Raw genomic sequence first — 21,072 nt, forward strand, 5'->3', positions numbered from 1 at the left:
ACAACCGTGAATAAAAGTATTTGGTAACTCACCATCTTGTGGTCCATTGTGCATAGTTTGATTACTACTACTAGAATAACTTTTATTAGGTGATGTGTGGAGCTGTCGACTGACGTGAGATGTCTGACGTTCTAATGCAGCATTACACCAGGATAAGTGAAATTTTAATGTTGGACCAATGTTGAACACTTCAAAAGGACCTACAGGCTAACAAAGTAAGACATTCACATTACTACTTGTTAGAGATTGCAGATAATACACAAATGTGTGCAGTCTTAGAAACCTAAAAGGGTTTAATCTCAATATAAGAAACATAGCAAATTCACTTTGGGTTAAACAGGGGTAATTCATAAAATGTAGTTTCAGATGCACTTATATAACGGAAGATCGTTTTAAAGGCCTGTGTTTCAATGCTAGGTTCTCGCATGAGTGCTATCGGATCAGTAGAGCCCTAAAACTTGTAGGATCATTCTTTTGTCATGGACAACAAAATTTCTTTACCTCTGCAAGACAAGTATTTTTCACACGTACGTTTAACTGTAATTCAAGCAGGGTGTTTAAAGCCTTGAGGGCAATGGGGGATTTAACTGTAAGTTGATGTGATCAAACCGTGATAGACCTTCCTTTTGGTGAAGGGTCTATGATCAAACATTATAACATGGCGCCCTCTAGTGTCAAGAGTGAACTTATTGATGCAGCTAGTCCCGGTTACTCCCTACATGCTGTCATTTCAAGTCTATTATTGCCTGACAGAACAGCTGAGAGACAATTCAAGAACAAGTTTTATACACACAATCATGTACTTTTTGAGTAGTTACTCATGGCCAAAATAGTTTTATTACATAATTGACTTGAACTAGTATCAACAAGTTGAACTTAGTGGTTATAACAAATCTAGGAAGTATACGTTTCATTATGAAACAATACAAAAAATACCAATTTCTAAATAACTGACAAACAGTCCTTACTTTGCCATCCATAATAGTTTCCCATGATGCAGTTCTTCTATTATTGATCCTTGAACCCACTTCCTGTAATGCTAGCTCATAATCACCATCTGTTAGGAGACATCGTCTGTGTTTATCATACACCACTAATTCAGCTCCATATGTTGTATGATCTCCACAACTATCATTGGAATGTTTAAACAGCTTGGTTCTCTTCTTTGGAGGCTCACCTAGGGGACAAGAATTCAGAGTTCATAGTGTGTCATTCATCCATTTAAAGTCCAAATCTTCAATCCCAGGTTCTCATATTTAGTGTTATCATAAGTTGATTACAAAGGAAAATTCCTTTGCTTTGAACCAAACTTTTCTACAGCTCTACACGTATTACTTCAATCCTAGTTTAGAAATGGGTCTTTACCATGAACCAAACCCTTTCATACCAAACCATGTCCCTACAAAGCTCCAGCAGGGTCTTTCAGCCTGATTTGGTCAATCAGACATACTCATCCTTCTCCCCCCACAGCTGTATTTTTTTTTGCAAACTTCTACAGTATTTGGAGAATTGGCTGTGTAAAGAACACACCTCCTAGTGACCAAAAAATCTTTCTGATGACCAAAATATCGCATATTGAAAGTACATGACTACACTGTAAGTGTTTTGGGTAAGGGTAGCAAGTAGGTAAAATACCAGTAACCTGAATACAGCTATGACTGTTAGCAGGGTTTGCCAACCTTAGTAAAAACACTGGTATGTGTCACCTACCAAAACTAGATACTTCTTCTGTACCATTGACTAGTGTCTCTGTATGCGTTGTGTCCTTCCACCGAGGACAATGTACTCTAAGTAGTAATAAATATGATTTGACTGTGTGTCCGTTTGTATGGCTAAATTTCTCACTAGATACTGATAATGTATGAGACTCTTCATCTGTACTGGCATCCCTGGTATCAGGATTGATGGGTACCTTGCTTTCCCCAAGTGATGTCTTCATAATTGGCGATGATACATCCTATCAGATCAAAGAACATACAAAAATGAAGCCATTAGGGACATGGACTGTTTGTGGTATGCACAGAATGATAGTTTAATAGCTCAATGACGATATGAGTGCAGCTACAGATACCTGTGAGATAATAAAACCAACAAATGAAAATGTGACATAATATAACTGATTATAGAGTAGTGGGTTACATCCTATAATTTACAGGGTTCTCCCCAGGCCTATATAAAGTAGTAGGTTACACCCTATAATTTACAGGGTTCTACCCAGGCCTTTATAGAGTAGTGGCTTCTACCCTATAATTTACAGGGTTCTACCCAGGCCTTTATAGAGTAGTGGGTTACACCCTATAATTTGCAGGGTTCTCTTTATAGAGTAGTGGGTTACACCCTATGATTTGCAGGGTTCTCTTTATAGAGTAGTGGGTTACACCCTATGATTTGCAGGGTTCTCTTTATAGAGTAGTGGGTTACATCCTATGATATGCAGGGTTCTCTTAGGCCATGTAGAGTAGTGGGTTGCACCCTACGATATGTACTGGTTGCATATAGTCACAGTAGTATTAGTATGAAAACAAACATCAGAAGAGATAACAAAGTGGTATACACCTTTGAAAACACTGACAAGCCAAGAAATCAGTGAAACCTTTTGTCACTCACCTTTCTCTTTTTATGACATACTTTGAGTAACAAAGCCTCTACGTTCACAGCGTTACCCTGCGTTATTTCATCGTTAACTTTGGCTGGAAAAAGAAAAGATTTATTCATAAATTATCTCCAATGGCCTCACAATTTGTCTCTATATATGATATTGAAACAGTTGGAATAAATTTTAAAAATATCACATTTCTGGTTCTCAACCTCAATAGTTCTTGGTAAAAGTTTGTCAGTATGCATAATTTAATTTTCATTTAAAAACTGATTTTTAGCAGACACTGTTAAACACCCTGCAATAAAATTTGCTGTACTTTTATATTTTGCACCTCGGTATTGTTGGTTATGCACTCAGCTATATTTTCACAGTCCCTATTTATTTAATCACACTCTGTTCAATACGTTCACGTAAGTTTACACCCATACCAAACCATTTATGATTTATATCTGGTCAATAACTACAGAATAAGTCAAAAGGACCTCTTCTGATGTATATGTCCTGTCAGTGGCATCTTCACTACAGTGAAATACTGGAGACATTATTACATACCCATATGCAAATGAATGTGTGATCATTCCTTGTAAACAAAATGGCGTGACTACAGTAGGATTTTTACAGAAATATGCCATTTCAGCTGGACGTATTTAATAATAACAGAATTCCATGCTACGTAAGTGCCAGTGTGAGTAATAGGGTATTTGCACTCATGCTTACAGGGTTTGCTATGGCCACAAAGACCACTACAAACACAAGTGCAATAGCGAACTTGCAATCCAGACTGAGCACGCTCAGACGCAAAGGACTATGGGATTATCTGTGGTTATCATAATACCTAATCTGGAGCTACCAATAAAAAAAACCTCCCACAATTGTCAGGGTTTATTATATTTCCCATGATGCAACATTCAACATGGCGGGTTTGCAAGTTCCCTATTACCATTAATATACAACACTTGCATGCACACATCATTGGGTTCTGTTATATCATTTACCTTTCTTGTGATAAAATCCTGTGAACTTTAAATTCATGAATCCAGTCTTCACACTGAGGAAAAAAAATAGTGCCAATGGCGTTGTTCACAACTGATATTGAAATCAAAACTGTTATTTTATAAAGAAGGTATATATTTAGTATGTATATTACAAATGTATCATTTATGGAGTGTGCCTAAAATAAACACAAACTTATTACAGGACAGAATTCTATGATTAATTAACATAAACATCATTTTCAATTGCTGTATGGGTGGCTTTTTTCAAGTTGAAATTCCATCTTAGCTCCTCATTCCTCTGGCCATAGAGTAGGATTCAAAGCCATAGTTAGCTTCTAGGCTATTCAAAGCCATGGACAGCCTCTAGACTATTCAAAGCCATGGATAGCCTCTAGACTATTCAAAGCCATGGATAGCCTCTAGGCTATTCAAAGCCATGGATAGCCTCTAGACTATTCAAAGCCATGGATAGCCTCTAGACTATTCAAAGCCATGGATAGCCTCTAGACTATTCAAAGCCATGGATAGCCTCTAGACTATTCAAAGCCATGGATAGCTTCTCGACTATTCAAAGCCATGGACAGCCTCTAGGCTATTCAAAGCCATGGATAGCCTCTAGACTATTCAAAGCCATGGATAGCCTCTAGACTATTCAAAGCCATGGATAGCCTCTAGACTATTCAAAGCCATGGACAGCCTCTAGACTATTCAAAGCCATGGACAGCCTCTAGACTATTCAAAGCCATGGACAGCCTCTCGACTATTCAAAGCCATGGATAGCCTCTAGACTATTCAAAGCCATGGATAGCCTCTAGACTATTCAAAGCCATGGATAGCCTCTAGACTATTCAAAGCCATGGATAGCCTCTAGACTATTCAAAGCCATGGATAGCCTCTCGACTATTCAAAGCCATGGATAGCCTCTAGACTATTCAAAGCCATGGATAGCCTCTCGACTATTCAAAGCCATGGATAGCCTCTAGACTATTCAAAGCCATGGACAGCCTCTAGACTATTCAACGCCATGGACAGCCTCTAGACTATTCAAAGCCATGGACAGCCTCTAGACTATTCAAAGCCATGGACAGCCTCTAGACTATTCAAAGCCATGGACAGCCTCTAGACTATTCAAAGCCATGAACAGCCTCTAGTCTATTTAAAGCCATGGTTAGCCTCTAGACTATTCAAAGACAAGTAAATACAAATCCTGGAGTACTTACCCCTCTGCTTCACTTTCTGCTTTCCTTCTAGCTGTTACTTGTGCTAACAGATCATCTACTTTGAAATCTTTCCTGTAATCAAACAATATAAAGTTTTCATTTGTATCATTTGAAAATTACAAATTGTGGTTTGTTCAATTTGACATCAATTTTACTCTATTGTTGAGGTTATAATATATACTGTTACACAAGTTGTACACTTAATGACAATAATATAATGATTATAATATACTTTTATCAATCCAAATCAAGTTCTGATATTGAAAATTGCTGTGCTATTAGAATGCTTGGCCACCAACAACCCTAACTGAGAACCTGTACTTGAATATTGATGGTACAGGTTGTATGACAATTGACATGACAAATGTATCACCCATTACACATTTCTTCGAGAAGAAATTTAATTTTAGGACAAACTATAGTTTGGTATGGTTTACAACTTTTAACAAAGATAGAAAGTTTGCTTCTATTGAAACTAAACATATGACACTGGAATATGCATAAACAAAATGCAATCACTGATGGGAAAAGCTAAGGTAAAGCTCTAGCTGGTGTAATATGGTATATGGTAATGTTTCCAACCTAACTGCAAATAAAACTAGCAAAAAAAACATTGATGCATTTGATGAGTAAGATAAGCTAAGAGAGGGCTTCACATACAGACAACAGTAGTGTCTCTGGTGTAGGTTGATGCTGGTATGTTTTGTTTACATCTTTGGAAGTTAGTCATGACCTAAAAATGTTTTCAGTTATTCATTATGGTAAGTCATATTCTATCTTATAACTTGCAGTGTTCTAATTAGTTAACTGGGTTATGGGATCCAGGACCCTGTAGTGTTTATGCTTTGAGACAAGTTACCTGTATCAATATTACATTGTACGTCTTTGCATGAACATTCTCTCCAGCAAACAAAGGTGTTATTTCGTGAGTTGTTCCTGACTTAATTTATATAATTGGGTATTCATTGTACAGCAAAGTGCAGTCTTGCAGAGAGACAAATTATTGTCATTATGAATAATATATATAACCTATACTACATAATGAACTAAATTGAAAATTACAATCGTTATTTGGAAATTGACCTGAGTTTTACACAGAAAGATGAAAATCGTTTCCATGGTATCATCGTGGTTAATAGATTCTCGAATCTATCTCCATCCAGGGCACTTGCCTACTGAGTGGGATGAAACTCTTGGATCTCTTTTTTTTTCTTTTTTTTTTTAAAAACGTTTTACAATACGGACTATTATGATTCATATAAGAATTCAAGATGTGTCATATATAAAATCAATATTAAACGTAAAGCTCGTCCCGAAGCAAAACACACAGAGTATGCGACGGGTCTCCGAAGTGAAACCCTACCTTGGTCGGCGAGATCTGGACATCCGATGGTTCATGTACGTAAGGGTTCGATGCAAGAAAACAGGCTGTACAAGAAAAAAAAGATAAAGAAAATAAGATATTCCATTGTGACTTTCTTGCCAATATTTCCACTTTGAGTCTGGTTTTACAGTATTGTTTTATGACATTCCATTCAGCGGAGAAGCAAACAAAAGGAATGAAAACACAACACTCAACAGTAGAATTTGAATATCGTAGCTTACCGAAATCAGGTTCCGGGTCCGGAGGAATCGGTAAATTTGGGTCGGTTCTGGATAAAAAGTCGAAAAGGACGGGTGTTTGGTTAGTGTGTGCGTAGGTCAAGTGGAAATGAATGTTTCTTTGACAAAATATTCGACGATCTACACGGAATACAGCTGAAAATGTGCCCGACTTGTAAAGGGACAATAAAAGCGTGCTGAGCATCGGTCAATACACACCAATCGAACCAAAGTTCACGATGTACAGTGTACTTACTTTCGAAAGCCTGAAGGAAGAGCTCATGATCGGCTTGCATTTGTTCAAACTTGGGTTTCCTGGGGCTGTCACGTCCATTTTCATGTTTCAGCGGGGCCATTTTTCGGCCGAATACGCTGAAATCAGCTGAAAAGTGTCTTCGATGTGCAGTCCTTGACTCACAGCCTGTATTCCGCGGGAATTTCGCGGTGTATCATGGGAGGTCACAAGGACAAGAGAGCAAGTAGGCCAAGGACCCAATCATGGAAAAGCTATGATTAAATGCATTTTATTTTTGAAAATATTCAGATCAATGCAATCTTCAAAGAAAATCCACGAGGTTTGTAAAAATAAAATACAGGTCTGCTCTGGTCTGTTCATACAATACAATTATTATCGTGAGAAACATACGGTAACAATGTATGATATATCAAATGATATCATCATTTTTAGCCCAGATCTTTAGAATTTTTGCATGAGTAAAAAAAAAACGAACTGTTTCAGTTTCTGTCACCTCCGACTGAGGTTTATTCATTTTCATTATTGTTATTTGTTTAGATATCGTTTACCTTTATTTAAAACATATGTTATCACATTCAGGAAATCTTTCTTTCCATCGGGCCACGTTGGTAAGATTCGATCTACATCATGATTCGGATTATAACAACATTTCATACATAAACATGAGAGAGACTCGAGTTCTTGATTCATGTGATTGCTTTCATCGACGCAAGGACAGCTTCCAATGTGTGTCGGTTTTATTTATTTATTTACTTATTTTTTTTTGCTATCGCTGTATCAATTCCGTGCAAGATGGACGTTACCATGGGAACAACACCCAGTAGTGCGTCATTGCATCATCATGGTCATGCGAATGGGAAATTTTAAACGAAACATTCAAATATTGTAAATTTAAACAGGGTGATAAGTGCTATCTAACAAATTTACATGTAAACATATCTCGGGTAACCACACAAACATTGGTTCTCAAAGACTCTAGAGACTGTACAATTGATGAGGAAAGTATTCATATTTGTAATGATGCCACTTGATATTCGTATTAAAAGCTTTAATAACTAGATTCCGAGTCAACCCCAAAATCACCGTGGAGCATGATGAATGGTCAGTTTTGGATCGAAAACAGTGTGTTATGTGGATTTCCTGTTAAAATTAATGGCTGCAGTGACCGTTTTAAGTGTATTAACATTATATCTATCGCCGGTTTACAGAAATTAAAGAAAAAAATCAGGGGGGAGAGAGAGAGAGAGAGAGAGAGAGAGAGAGAGAGAGAGAGAGAGAGAGAGAGAGAGAGAGAGAGAGAGAGAGAGAGAGAGAGAGAGAGAGAGAGAGAGAGAGAGAGAGGGGGGAGGCAGACAGACAGACATACAGAAAGAGGGAGGGAGGGAGGAGGAGGAGGAATAATTGTTTTTTGTTGGTTTTATTCTTCAGTTTAAAGTAAAATAATACAATGTAAATCACCTATAACACAAAAATCCCGTGCTTAGATAATAAAGTCGGAGGACATATTTCCACATTTTTGTTAGCTTAAAGTGTTAAATTCAAGGTATTAATTACTATGATACAAATGGACATCATGACATGATAGGTCTATAAACTTAACTTTTATACTGGTTTCCAAACCATCAAAATTAACGTAGAATGCGATTCGGAAATAAAGTAGTAAACTTTTGCTGTTATGTCGTTTAAAAATATCAACATCATTCTCAGTTAAAATCAACCGTCATCGTACAAATCTTTGAAATAAAGCTCAGAATGATATCAAAATTTATGGCCGCCGAATGATATGGGAAATGAAAGACTGTCGACATGATGTGCTTGATGTGCTTGAAAACAAGACGGCGAACCCAAAATTTCTCTCATTATTGCAAAAGGACCAAGAATAAGTTGCAGGCATTTTTATTTCAAGTGTACAATGTGATTTATAAGCAATTCGGGTTAGTTGAAGTACCTACATCTGCGACTTATATTTCTTAAAGTTGGAAGTTGGAGGAGCAAAATTAGAAAACGAAACGGTACAAGATGTGTTTTTCTGGAGTTTAACAAATTGAATGTTTTTCAAATTGTGAATTATGTGTTGGCATTTATATTGTTTACAAAATTAATTGGAGTAGGTCTATATTCATGTAGTCACGAACACATTACAAGTTAGCCATGTAAAAGCGTGATATCTCGAGTTCGTTTGAACAATGTCAGAAACTGCTTACAAGTTACAACGTGTCACTCTACACAGTATACACATACATTGTACTATAAAGGCGACGTGTGAATCCAACTTTGAAAATATGCCTGTTATTTTTCATTATCAGTCAGTGACAGACAGCACCCACACAAGCTTTAGGCAGACATTATTTTGAAACTGGTTACTAAACTGATTGCTTAGCTATAAACGTTAAACCTGTCCAAACCTGGAAGCCTAATTCTGAGTCACGTCTACAATTTTTAATTTTCCTCTGGTATGACGAGTCTAGTTTTGCGCGCATGCAATAACATTAACACCAGAGACACTTCGAATTCTTGTCTGGCAAATTAATCGAAATTTGGGTTTCTCTAGTTGCTGATCGCTAGACCATTCAATAATGCAAAGCATCGATTACACTTGGCTTAAATGTTTACTGGCTGTAACATTCTTTCAACATTTCAGTCCCCTCCCCACCCCCACCCCGAAATACCGTATCCCAATCAAAACGACATCTACGACTATAAACATCATGTTCAAAGAAGCATCGAAGGGATAGACGAATTAATTCACGATTAACTCGTATATCACAAAAAAGGTAATGTAGTATAATAAGAGTGTCACCGTCCACCCTCCCGAAGTTAAAAATGTACAATGATGAGATCTGATGAAAGTGTAGTTGTACAGATTTGTTTGACTGAAAGATCTAGTCGTTATTTCCGCTTACATGTAATAAGTGTGTAGCGAGTGGACAACGACTGGATCTTTCAGACTAAAGTTCTGTACAGGTGAAAGGAATGGCACACCTAATATAATATTATGTTTGACCTTCTGCATATTGGTCAGCCTGTTTGACTCTTTTCTTTCACGTACGTGCATGTACCAGTGACTTTTACAACCGTGATCATCCCAAAGTATATATGATCGCTATCACGATATATGCTTCGTAGGCCATAAATGCCCACTGATATGAATGTTTTGTACAATGACCATCTTTGAATTGAACCTTAGTCCACATACGACTGAGTTGCATGTGCTATACATCTATAGTAAAAAGTTTCATTAAAATAGTAATATACAAGTTAGTTTGAGTTGGTATAGTAAAAGTTAGTTAAGTTGGTACAATAACGTATGGTACAAGGAGGTGGTATGGTAAAAGTTAGTTGAGTTGGTATGGTAAAAGTTAGTTGAGTTGGTAATGTACAAGTTAGTTAAGTTGGTAATGTACAAGTTAGTTAAGTTGGTATGGTAAAAGTTAGTTGAGTTGGTATGGTAAAAGTTAGTTGAGTTGGTATGGTAAAAGTTAGTTAAGTTGGTATGGTACAAGTTAGTTAAGTTGGTAGGGTAAAAGTTAGTTAAGTTGGTATGGTAAAAGTTAGTGAATTTGATATGGTAAAAGTTAGCTAAGTTGGTATGCTTAAAATTAGGTAAGTTGATTGGTATGCTGAAAGTCTGGGACTTATGTGTCTTTTCATCATTGATGTTTTAAAGTAAAAAGTTACTTCACTATTTACAGAAACATGCCTAAGAACTAGTTGGCAGTACACTGTGGGCATTGGCAGTAGTAGAACTCTTACAAGTTACAATGTGCAGGCTGGTATAACACCACATTTACATAGGAATCTTTTTTCCTACGTCATTTTTTATTTGTACAGGGAATGATTCGTGTTTATTTGCATCATATTATTATAACCTTTATTGTTTATTTCCTTTTCACAACTAAGATGAATAAATTTATTTAAATTTGCTTTAAAAGAAAGTGAGAAAGTAGTTTTTGAAGTGCTGTTCACTTCTGTACAAAGTTGTGCCATAATCTTAGTCATTCAGCCATAAAGTAAACCCAAATATAGAGAGAGAGAGAGAGAGAGAGAGAGAGAGAGAGAGAGAGAGAGAGAGAGAGAGAGAGAGAGAGAGAGAGAGAGAGAGAGAGAGAGAGAGAGAGAGAGAGAGAGAGAGAGAGAGAGAGAGAGAGAGAGAGAGAGAGAGAGAGAGAGAGAGAGAGAGAGAGAGAGAGAGAGAGAGAGAGAGAGAGAGAGAGAGAGAGTAGTCCTACATCATGGCACTGTGTGTCTATGTCATCAGTTCTGTAGTCCTACATCATGGCAATGTGTGTCTATGTCATCAGTTCTGTATTTCTACATCATGACAAGTGCTAGTGTGACAGTTAAATACTAGTATTTATTACTTTATTCTTGTTTTATTGACTTGGCTATAGTTTCCTTCTGGAAGATATAGAAACAACCAAACAGCAAGCATGACATAGATACGAAGATAAACTCACAGGTCTTTCACATTACACTGAATTTATCCATGACTTGACCAGGGACATGTAGTTTTGAGGACCATCCCCAACATATACTCTCCCAAATTGAAGGTAATGCATTCTGTACAGTTACTGTTAAAAAAACCATCCACGAATGTTCCTGTTTTTACGACAGTTTCCTTTAATTCAACAATCCACTCTTGCTGTCTTATGTCTCTTCTGGTACTGTCTTTGACTGACAGGGACATGAAAACAGCTACGACTGAAAATAGCCAGAGTTTGATACTATCCATTCCTGTACACTGATCTCTGTGATGCTTCTTTCATCCATGTCAAAATAACTTAAAACAATTTTGTGGTTACTACAGTATACCATCACATGCTGCTCCGTGTAATGTATCGGTTTCAGTATTTATCAGCTGTAAGTCTTAATCTGCTCTTGGCATTTTACTATCCAACTGTCATGATTTCTTATGACTCGTATGAGGTGTGAGCTCACAGCTGATTTTCCATAATTCCTGCGAAGAAAATATATTACATTATTTAACATAGATTTCATAAAAAACATTTAATGAAAATTTAAAATGTATAAATAGAAAAAAAGTATCAATGTTGTTGTAGCACAAATGACTTACAATACTACAGTGCTAACCTATGACAGAGGCAATAAATATACATGTACTCTATCAATATCATCATTACAGTCAGTACCATTCTGTTAAGCATTTTAGAAGTATGATAACTTTGGTATTTTGACCTCATTTGCATGTCATTTGTAACATAACCCCAAAGTAACATCCCACCAAATTTCAGACCCATTAGCAAGTCTTTTGACCAAATATCTCCACTTTGCATATCATCAGTAAGGATCATTTTGTCTTGAACAATTCTTTATCTGTTAATGTCAAGTAAAATAACCACACAATACCAAGACAATTGGTCCATGGTTTATTGATTACCTGTCATATCACATACAATATACTCACAAACACCTACACAGACTGTTTACACGACCTAAGTTTGCATATCACTCTTGAACCTTGAACTCATTTGTAATAAAACCCAAGTCTATCAAAAGCTGAAACACTGGGTAGATTTTAAATAAACCCTGTTTTATAAATAACCCTGGACTTGTTTTCTTGAACTCAAATTTAAAGTTATGCATGTGTCAAGTTCAAATATCATAATCTAGTTGTGTCTTATACGAATATTTGGACTAATAGTAGTTTTCTAAACAAACCAATGCTAGTACTAATAAAACCAACCAAACCATACAATTTGACAGGGAAATTCTGCCAAAAGCACTGACAGAGTTAGTCTGGATGCCAACGTGGTTTCTAACTAAACGACTGACAGAGTAGAATACTTGCCAATTGTGCTATCCTTGCATACTGGAAGTATTGGGGGAATTCAGTGGATAGTTGGGTCACAGTAAAACGTTTGTCTGTGTCATTTTCTAGACTTCGCAGGAATTCTAGACAATCTTTAAAATGTTCATATGCACTGCATGTAATGTCCATGTCAGCAACAGTAAAATTCAACCTGAAATTTAACAAAAAAGATTGTGTACATTTTTTCTGATACCCATATAATGTACAAAAGCAGTGTTAGTCTACATTTATACACTTTAAAAGAATTTACTGATGTTTCTTCGCTTTTTCAGGAGTTACAAGTCTTTCATTTTGTTTTTTTAAAATTTATATGTGTCTGTAGTTGGACCCTCATTCAATACTTCTATAAAACGAATCTTAGTGTTGGTTGAAGGCTTAATTAGGACTCATACCCTGAACCACACTAAACATTTATCTTCTGGTATGTTGCCATGTGGTAAAGTTTGGATTGACCTTGGGGTGGAACAAATGGAACAAACTGATCACCCATCCTCATACAAAACAACCCCATTTCAATTTCAACTTCTCCCTTCTGTGAAATACTAATACTTTTCACTCAAGAACTTGTTTTCACTCTTTTCACTGGCATGGTTTTTCCCATGAAAATACTATTTATTCATAGTTACCATCCATGGTAGAGAAGTTAATAATAGTACCTTTTGAGTTGGGGTCAAGCACAATGATTAAAAAGACCTATGAAAGAAGATTGCAGATTGCAAGTCTACAGGTGGGCTAGAGGACACACTACCATTAACTAGAAATGAGTCTTAATATCTCAAAGCCTTACATCACAAACTTTTTGAGTTTTGATCAGTACATATCATTGATAAATTATTTGTACTCAGTTTTCCTGGATTTGCTAAAATATGAATCATGAGTACGGGTTAGGATCATAATTATATCCTGATTGTTGAAGGCTTCAATACTTCTAGAACTCTAGGAATGTCACTCCAGAAAATTAAGGTCATAAACTTTAGGTTCTCATGTCATGATTTAACATCACATAAAGTTTGCATGATTGCCAAGAAACTCCTAAGTGCATATTACCTTTAGATAAATAGTCAGTGAATATTCAATTACATCTAAATAAATATGTATATCTGCTAAGTCCCATGATGCAACAGTAGACCAGTGTGAGAACAATAGACGTGAAATTGAGTTTCAATTTGGTGTTTTTTGGTAATTATGAAGTTTATCTGTATTAGATGCTCACTGAATATTCATGATTCCTAAGTGCCTATTACCTTTAGATAAATGGTTACAAATATTAGTGTGCATCTAATAAATATGTATATCTGCTAAGTCCCATGATGCAACAGTTGACCAGTGTATGAACAGTAGAGGTGAAATAGAGTTTCAATTTGGTGTTTTTTGGTAATTATGAAGTTTACCTGTATTAGATGCACACTGAATATTCATGATTCCTAAGTGCCTATTACCTTTAGATAAATGGTTACAAATATTAGTGTGCATCTAATAAATATGTATATTTGCTAAGTCCCATGAGGTAATGATGGACCAGAGTGAGAACAACTGTGGTGCATTATAGTTTCAATACGGTGTTTCTCGGCAATGGCATGAAATTTATGTCATGTGAAATCAAGAAATGATTTACCAGAACCCAAAGTTTATGAAAAGACATCTATTTCCTGGAGTGGCTTTACCCTTTAAAAGTTTATAACACACTAGTTTAGTTTTGTGTATTAAAATTCACAACTTTACATGACAATAAAGTTGTGGTCTATGTGAAAAAATAGCATTTTCTTTCTCGTCTCATCTTTCTCTGGTAAATAACATTTGAGCAGCTATTAATCATCCAAATAATGACATGACTAATAAATGGTACAAAAGATTACTTCTTTACCTTTTTTCAATGGCAATGTATGCTATCTTTGTCTGCCCATTGGTCATTAGGTTATAAACAGTTCTAAAGAAGCCATCAGTTAAGGCATCATCATAAACAACTGAAACATAAGGATATCCAAGATAGGCAAATTCCTCATCTTATGAAGTCTGACCCCCTATGATGCTGACAAAATGCACAAATATCTTACTGGTAAATTAGACATTACTGGTATTCCTTATAATAATATTTCTAAGAAAAATACAAATGACATAAGGGACCTTGCCACTATGAGTGGAAGACGAATTGTGACAAGACCCCTTATGTCACAGGTATTTTTCAGCAGAATGAAAACTTACTGAAGAATAAATATATACCTGCTATAAGGATAGAAAACATCTCCAGACAAAAACATTGAGGTAAATTTGATGTCATCACCACAGATTTTCTGATAAACCCTTGCAGGAAATTCCCAAAATGGATGAGCAATTGTCCAATTGTCAAGTGCAGTAGACTATCTTTACAAGATTTCAAAGTTGAGTAAGTTACTGAGGTGCAATTTCATCACCTAAACTCATATTATATTGATAGCAGTAATCAATACAAAATATACTAATGGCAGAAATAAGCCTGACTGGCTTTACTGTGTTTATCTCTTGACATTATGTCAGTCATTGAATACAACCATGTAGAACACTAACTCACCATCAGCTGCAATCACCACACTCACATCATTTCTTAAACTCCAAAGGTCTTCTTTCCTCCAGTGGAAAGGATCCTTGTCATCTGAAATGATGTAAATCACCCACTAAGAATAACATGCCAACAAGTTTAACATTTGTGGACCAGGAACTTAACATCCTGGCAACTAAAATTTGCACAGGTGCAATCCCATCACTTACTAATTGCTGTGGATTGTATATTGTATATGACTCTTTGTGTGTGTGTGTGTGTGTGTGTGCACTCTTTGTGTGTATATCATGTGTGTACACTGTGTGTGTATGTATGTACACTCTGTGTGTATGTGTATGTGCACTTTGTGTGTGTAATTGCATGCATAGTGTATGAAGTCTTTATGTGTATGTGTATGTGTATGTGCAATCTTTGTGTATGTAATCTTTGTGTACGTGTCTACACAGGGAGTAGCGAGTATGTCATTGACAATTTACTGTTTGTGGTGGGTGGATTGAAACAGATTTTTGTTGTTGTTTTCCTTTTTTCCCTGTCTTAAAAATAAAAAACAACTTGACAGTCTTCCTGCTGAATAGTCACTCTCTTTATTGACAACTTTTATCTTAGCTGAATTTCTTTATGTTAAAAAGGACCCAGAAAAATAATTTTCATCAATCTTACATCACACGACATGTCTCTCTGTCTCTGTCTCTCTCACTCTGTCTCTGTCTCTCTCTCTCTCTCTCTCTCTCAAGAAAAGAAGAAAAGAAGGTTAAAATTAGAAATTGTAGATTGATAAGATACCTGCTATACACTGAGGCAGGGCATTATGGGATATAAATAAAGTCAGGAGCTTCACACCTCTTAAAACAATGCTGAGGGCAGCTAAGGGAACAGCAATATTTTCTGGGTACCTAATCATAAAGAAATGCAGCAAAGATAAAATGTACCTGGCCTTTCAAGGTTTTTTTTTCCACTAACCTGTGTTTGGCATAGACTTCATCCAGTCCAACTCCCTTACAATCACTGGGTTGCCATTTCTAATATATTCATTTCTTTCCACATTTTTTCTACATGTTTCTAAAACTTGTATTCCAACATCTACAAAAATAAATACATTTTACAAACAGATATCCCTCTTACTAACAAACATAACATTTTGGGTTTGTTTAATTCCAAGTTAGCATAATAAGAAAAATCATCAGCTGTCATCTAATGATAAGATATATCATGGTCAATACACATAGAGTTTTCTTACCTGTACAGAATACTTTGTCAGCAATCGTTGCCATGACAATACTGCTTAACCCAACCCCAGCCCCTAATTCTAAAACAGTTGTATTCTTAAACTGGTCTTGTCTGTCTAGGATATAGTCACACAGTAGCATTGCACCATTCCATACCTGTAGACAAGTAGAAAGTAGTCACTGAATTGTGTCTCATTCATATTTAATCATGTTATGGTCAGGAAATAATGATAATCATGTAAGTTGCTATGGTGATAATGATGAAGGTGGTGGTGGTGGTGGTGGTGGTGGTGGTGGTGGTGGTGGTGGTGGTGGTGGTGGTGGTGGTGGTGGTGGTGGTGATGGTGGTGGTGGTGGTGGTGGTGGTGGTGGTGGTGGTGGTGGTGGTGGTGGTGGTGATGGTGATGAATCATTAACTTTTCAAAGTACCTGTTTATCCAAAATTCCGAATCTTTCTAACATTTTTAAATTTTGAACATCATTGTCCAAATTGTACACATATACTTCATAGTACTGAAATATATCCTCCACCATTGGTAAATTCACCTCATTTAATTTTACTAAGTAAATCAACTCATTCGTATTTTGCTATTTTTCCTCTTTTTTATACATACTCCATTGTATATAGCCAAGGCAAATACGAATAAATGTCCAATTTGAAAAGATGATGAAATAATTTGTGAATAATTACTCACATTTCAGTCAAGCCCTACAAATTAACATGATGCATTGATAGTTAAGAAATTGGTTTCCCCGCTCATAAATTGCCTACGCTGTCAATCAACTATTCTGTTCAAATTTCAGGTTAATTTTGATGACCTTTTGATATTCCAATCACAACAAAAACACAGGACAGTCATAATAGTTTATGTGCTGGTGAAAATTGGATAATTGAAGTAAAGTAAGATATGAATTTGTTTTATTAAGGTCACCTCTATGGGTACGACCTTGACTCATCTCTATCACCATGGTTACACTATTGATTAATCTCTATGGCTACTAACCTGTAAACCAACATCTCTCACTGGGGTTGCCATGCTGTGTTCTGAAATTAGAGATGGAGAATATTAATCATTGAAAGTTGAAGATTATGTAAGCAAACACTACCAGAATACATTTTGAACTAGTGGCTGTAGGCAAGGAAATCCCTCTCCTGTACCCATCCCCTAATCGAATCGGCCGCTCCACTCTCCATACAGATTATCACCTATGTTTTTCAAAAATTAGCAGCTACTTTAAGCTGTAATGGTTTGGCAACAAAACGTAAATTGATAGTATTTGATTACTTGGCAACAGAGTAGATTCGTCAGGGTAACAACAAGTTAACATTAAGACATCAAACTTTTTTAATGACAAATATCACATTTCAGATTCAGGTACTGGGCTTTAAATTTGCAATTCTCCAACTATACATTTATCTGATTTCTTACCTATTATGATCAAATTTTCCTGAAATCCAATTTCTGACTCTTGTTGCCTAGTTACTATATAATCACCATCTTCATCAATTGCTACAGCAGCAGCAGTCACTCCCATTGCTGCATCACCTTTGCCATCTATGTTTTTCTTCTTGAATTTGAACACAGTTTTCCACACTGAAATGTATACAATGCATGATTTGAGGTCAATGAATATTCAACATTGATAAAAGTAACCTCTCTACATCATGAACTGTGTGAGTTTGCGTCGCTCTTCGTAGTCTAGAATCCAGGTGATTGGGGATTTTGAATTTTGATCCCCCCCCCCCCCCCCTGGTGATTTCACCATCATCGTGTTGGGGTAATAATGAACTCAAAACCACCATTCACATATTAATTCCTGGGGCTGTGGAAAAACACTCATTCTTTTAAACTAAGCAAAAAACTACTTGCAATCCTGCCACTTCTCAAAGTAACCTGCCCTCAAGAATGTGCAGGAATTGTTTCTTCAGTATCACTCTCACTACTATCAACAGTACTTTCAGCATTGTCAGTTTCTCTATCACTTTCAATAATACCTATTACACTAGTGTCAGATTCACTCTCATCAGAGTCACTACTGTCTGTTTCAGTTCCATTAGTGATATCAGTTATAATTTCATTTGGAGTCATTTTTCTTGAATTAAATTCACTGGGAAAGCAATGGGACTGAATTTATTTTTAAAATCACATGACATTTAAGTGAAAGATATTTAGGAAATGAACAGGAAACCTAATGTTTACAAGATACTGTGTTTGATATTTTACTGAATTTGATAAACCCTCTTTACTATTCTGATAAATTATTCAAACAGTTTTCCAAAGTATCAGTTTTGGTCCTTGGACTGTGTGTACTGATAATATTCACTTTGGCAAAACAGATAGTATATAAATCGAATAACACAGCTACACCATGCACAAGCCACGTTGAACAAAAAATATGGAATGTATACCCTGGTTGTTCTATGTCATGACAACATATGTCATGACAGCAAGTGTCTACATCACTGGTTCTGCTGTGTTCGAAATATGAGTCAAAACATTCAAAATTTCCATTACTTTCCCAGACTTTTCTTTGATATTACTGACGCTGGTATGATTATGATATTCTCAGCAGGAAAATACCAGTGATCTATTAAATGGTCTAGCGACGCGTAGTGACAAAGACCCCTTAGGTCACTCGTATTTTCCTTGACTGAATGAAGACACATTCCAGGAATAACATCTAAATGTAGACCATGGTAAGAGGTCAGTGACTAAACATAATCTTGTATTTTAGAGAAAGCATACGTGACTTATGACCTTTTCTGTCCATACCACCATGTACATAGCCTGATGATGGTTCATATTGTACATGCACATCGGAAAGAAATTCTTCGTCTTCACAAATCATGGTTATAGTTGGATGTCATCTCAAGCATACGAAATCTCCTACACCAGTCGTATACCAAGTGTCATCGTTTTTGCTCATCAAATTGACTAGCCGATCTCAGAATCCAAACTCAACTTCGATCGCCGAAGTTGACATTTCACGTTTCATCCATTACTTTAGGATTTGTGTGGTTGAGGGCGCTCTAACTGATGCGGGAGGATACGAGAGATGATATCGACCATCATCACGTTTTATACACTTGGAAAATGCACGGTCACGGGCAGTCTAGTTGAAGATCATAGGGAGCGAAATGAACATCTTTTTATTTTAACAAAGTATTAATGTCCTTATAAACGTCAAAGTGATAAAGGACACGGCAGTAATTTCACATCATGTTATGTACTTGGTTTTTAATTGTTTGTTTTGATACATTATACACATAGACAGGTGGAGGTGTGAATTTCCGTGATGAATACATGTAGGGCCTACACCAACACGAACGAAGGCACTGCGCAATAGTATAGGAAATTTGAAACATTGAGCTTGTTAGAAACAGGTAAAATAAATAAATGAATTGGCGCGATAAATACTGGGCTCAGCACATTTGAAACAGAGATGCATGTGTAAAGTTATGTTACATTTCTTTGGTTGATAAGAACATTTTTATGGCCTCTTTACATCATATATTCATTTACTTACTTTTCCTGTGTTTAACAACTTTCACTTGTAAATGTTTGCCTGTCGCTGGTTGTATCGCCAAAAAAAATATTCACAGGTTTTGGTAGTGCTCATATAGAAAAATGATAAACTGGGGACTTTTACATATAATACTGTGTATCTCGGCAAAGTTTCCTAAAACAACATAACTTGAACAATTTTCATAATTTTCCTGTACAATGTATCGCTGTTGTTTTAACGTTTACGTTTATTGTTCATGATGACATGGCTTGGTTTCAATCGGTCTTGTTAAAAATTAAGTTTAAAAAAAAATGTAAACGTTAAAACAACAGTTTATCAAATGGACCAATTATCAAGCAATACAAGATAAAAAAAACTGCTAAAATATACAATTTGAAAACATACTCATTTGTCATGCCCTTCTGCGACTATAAACAGCAAAGATTTAAAAGTGAACATGTTAATTTTTTCGAAGTATCCTCATAATTCAACTGTATACTGGATTCAGAATAAATGAATTTACACATGTAAATTTCATATGTGATTCTGACATGCATCATCATACCGCCCCCAGCGATACATTGTACAGGAAAAATTATGAAAATTGTTCCAGTCATGCACACACGTGGTCGTACAATAGTCTATGACCTTATTAGTGTATTACGTCATTCGACATTGTTTACTGAGGGTCAACAAGTCTAACATGCACGCTACTACATTGATATTACCGCAAGAAAATGCAGACACGTATGAAAAAATAGAACATGTGGCAACCCCTTACGCAAGTTACGATACAGAACAGGTTGAAATGCAAGCTGCACACGTTTCAAACATTTATCGTTGAGTTCAGAAGAGAATACTAGCTTAGTTAAATTTGATATTCTGTCCACCCTACTTAAATTGATGTTTTCTTTTGTTCTTTTTTTGAATTTGCTACGTCATAAACGCAAACAACATGTAGGCATACTTGAGAATGGACACGCCCATCTTCAAATTGACAGACACGTCACTTAGTAAATGATTACTCTTGGGTCAAGAGAGGTGACATATTGTTTTGGTCGTCAGGACTTCGCAAATACGGTTGCTGCAAACTCTCATGACCCACTTCTCATCACATCTCCTCTCTGTCGAGAAATTCAACTTTTAGTTTTCTGTCAGAATGGGCTAAAAATACTTAGTGTTGCAAGTACAAACTGCCATGACCCAATTTTCATCACATTTCTTTTGTCGAGAAATTCAACATTACATTTTGAAGGATTTTTAGACTATTAACTATTCGGGAATATAAAGTCCAGTCACTT

General features: G+C 36.1%; 2 protein-coding genes across 3 annotated transcripts in view; both read right to left on the reverse strand.

Annotated features, from left to right (window-relative positions):
* The window catches only part of LOC144435592 (polycomb protein suz12-like), an 11,371-nt gene extending 4,542 nt beyond the window's left edge, over positions 1–6,829 (reverse strand). The window contains exons 1-9 of the mRNA XM_078124179.1: positions 6,673–6,829; positions 6,420–6,466; positions 6,178–6,242; positions 4,815–4,886; positions 3,595–3,647; positions 2,608–2,690; positions 1,711–1,957; positions 969–1,177; positions 33–207 (exon numbers count right to left, since the gene is read on the reverse strand). Of these exons, the coding sequence (XP_077980305.1) occupies positions 33–207; positions 969–1,177; positions 1,711–1,957; positions 2,608–2,690; positions 3,595–3,647; positions 4,815–4,886; positions 6,178–6,242; positions 6,420–6,466; positions 6,673–6,772 (1,051 nt within the window). The 5' untranslated portion in view covers positions 6,773–6,829. The remainder of the gene's footprint in view (positions 1–32; positions 208–968; positions 1,178–1,710; positions 1,958–2,607; positions 2,691–3,594; positions 3,648–4,814; positions 4,887–6,177; positions 6,243–6,419; positions 6,467–6,672) is intronic.
* Positions 6,830–11,308: 4,479 nt separating this feature from the next.
* LOC144435908 (methyltransferase-like protein 22) lies at positions 11,309–19,261 on the reverse strand. 2 transcript variants are annotated; one of them, XM_078124550.1, is made up of 9 exons: positions 19,024–19,261; positions 17,695–17,859; positions 17,269–17,309; positions 16,276–16,420; positions 15,999–16,118; positions 15,051–15,131; positions 14,367–14,466; positions 12,482–12,653; positions 11,309–11,629 (listed from the first exon to the last, which is right to left on the reverse strand). In XM_078124550.1, exons 1-9 carry the CDS (start codon positions 19,112–19,114, stop codon positions 11,573–11,575), a joined length of 972 nt encoding a protein of 323 aa, XP_077980676.1. In that variant the 5' UTR covers positions 19,115–19,261; the 3' UTR covers positions 11,309–11,572. The 2 variants fall into 2 exon arrangements, with proteins under 2 accessions (XP_077980676.1, XP_077980675.1); XM_078124549.1 differs by having other exon boundaries at positions 19,012–19,261.
* Positions 19,262–21,072: the final 1,811 nt, after the last annotated feature.

The sequence above is a fragment of the Glandiceps talaboti genome, chromosome 5, assembly GCF_964340395.1.
Source record: "Glandiceps talaboti chromosome 5, keGlaTala1.1, whole genome shotgun sequence".
Classification (NCBI taxonomy): domain Eukaryota; kingdom Metazoa; phylum Hemichordata; class Enteropneusta; family Spengelidae; genus Glandiceps; species Glandiceps talaboti.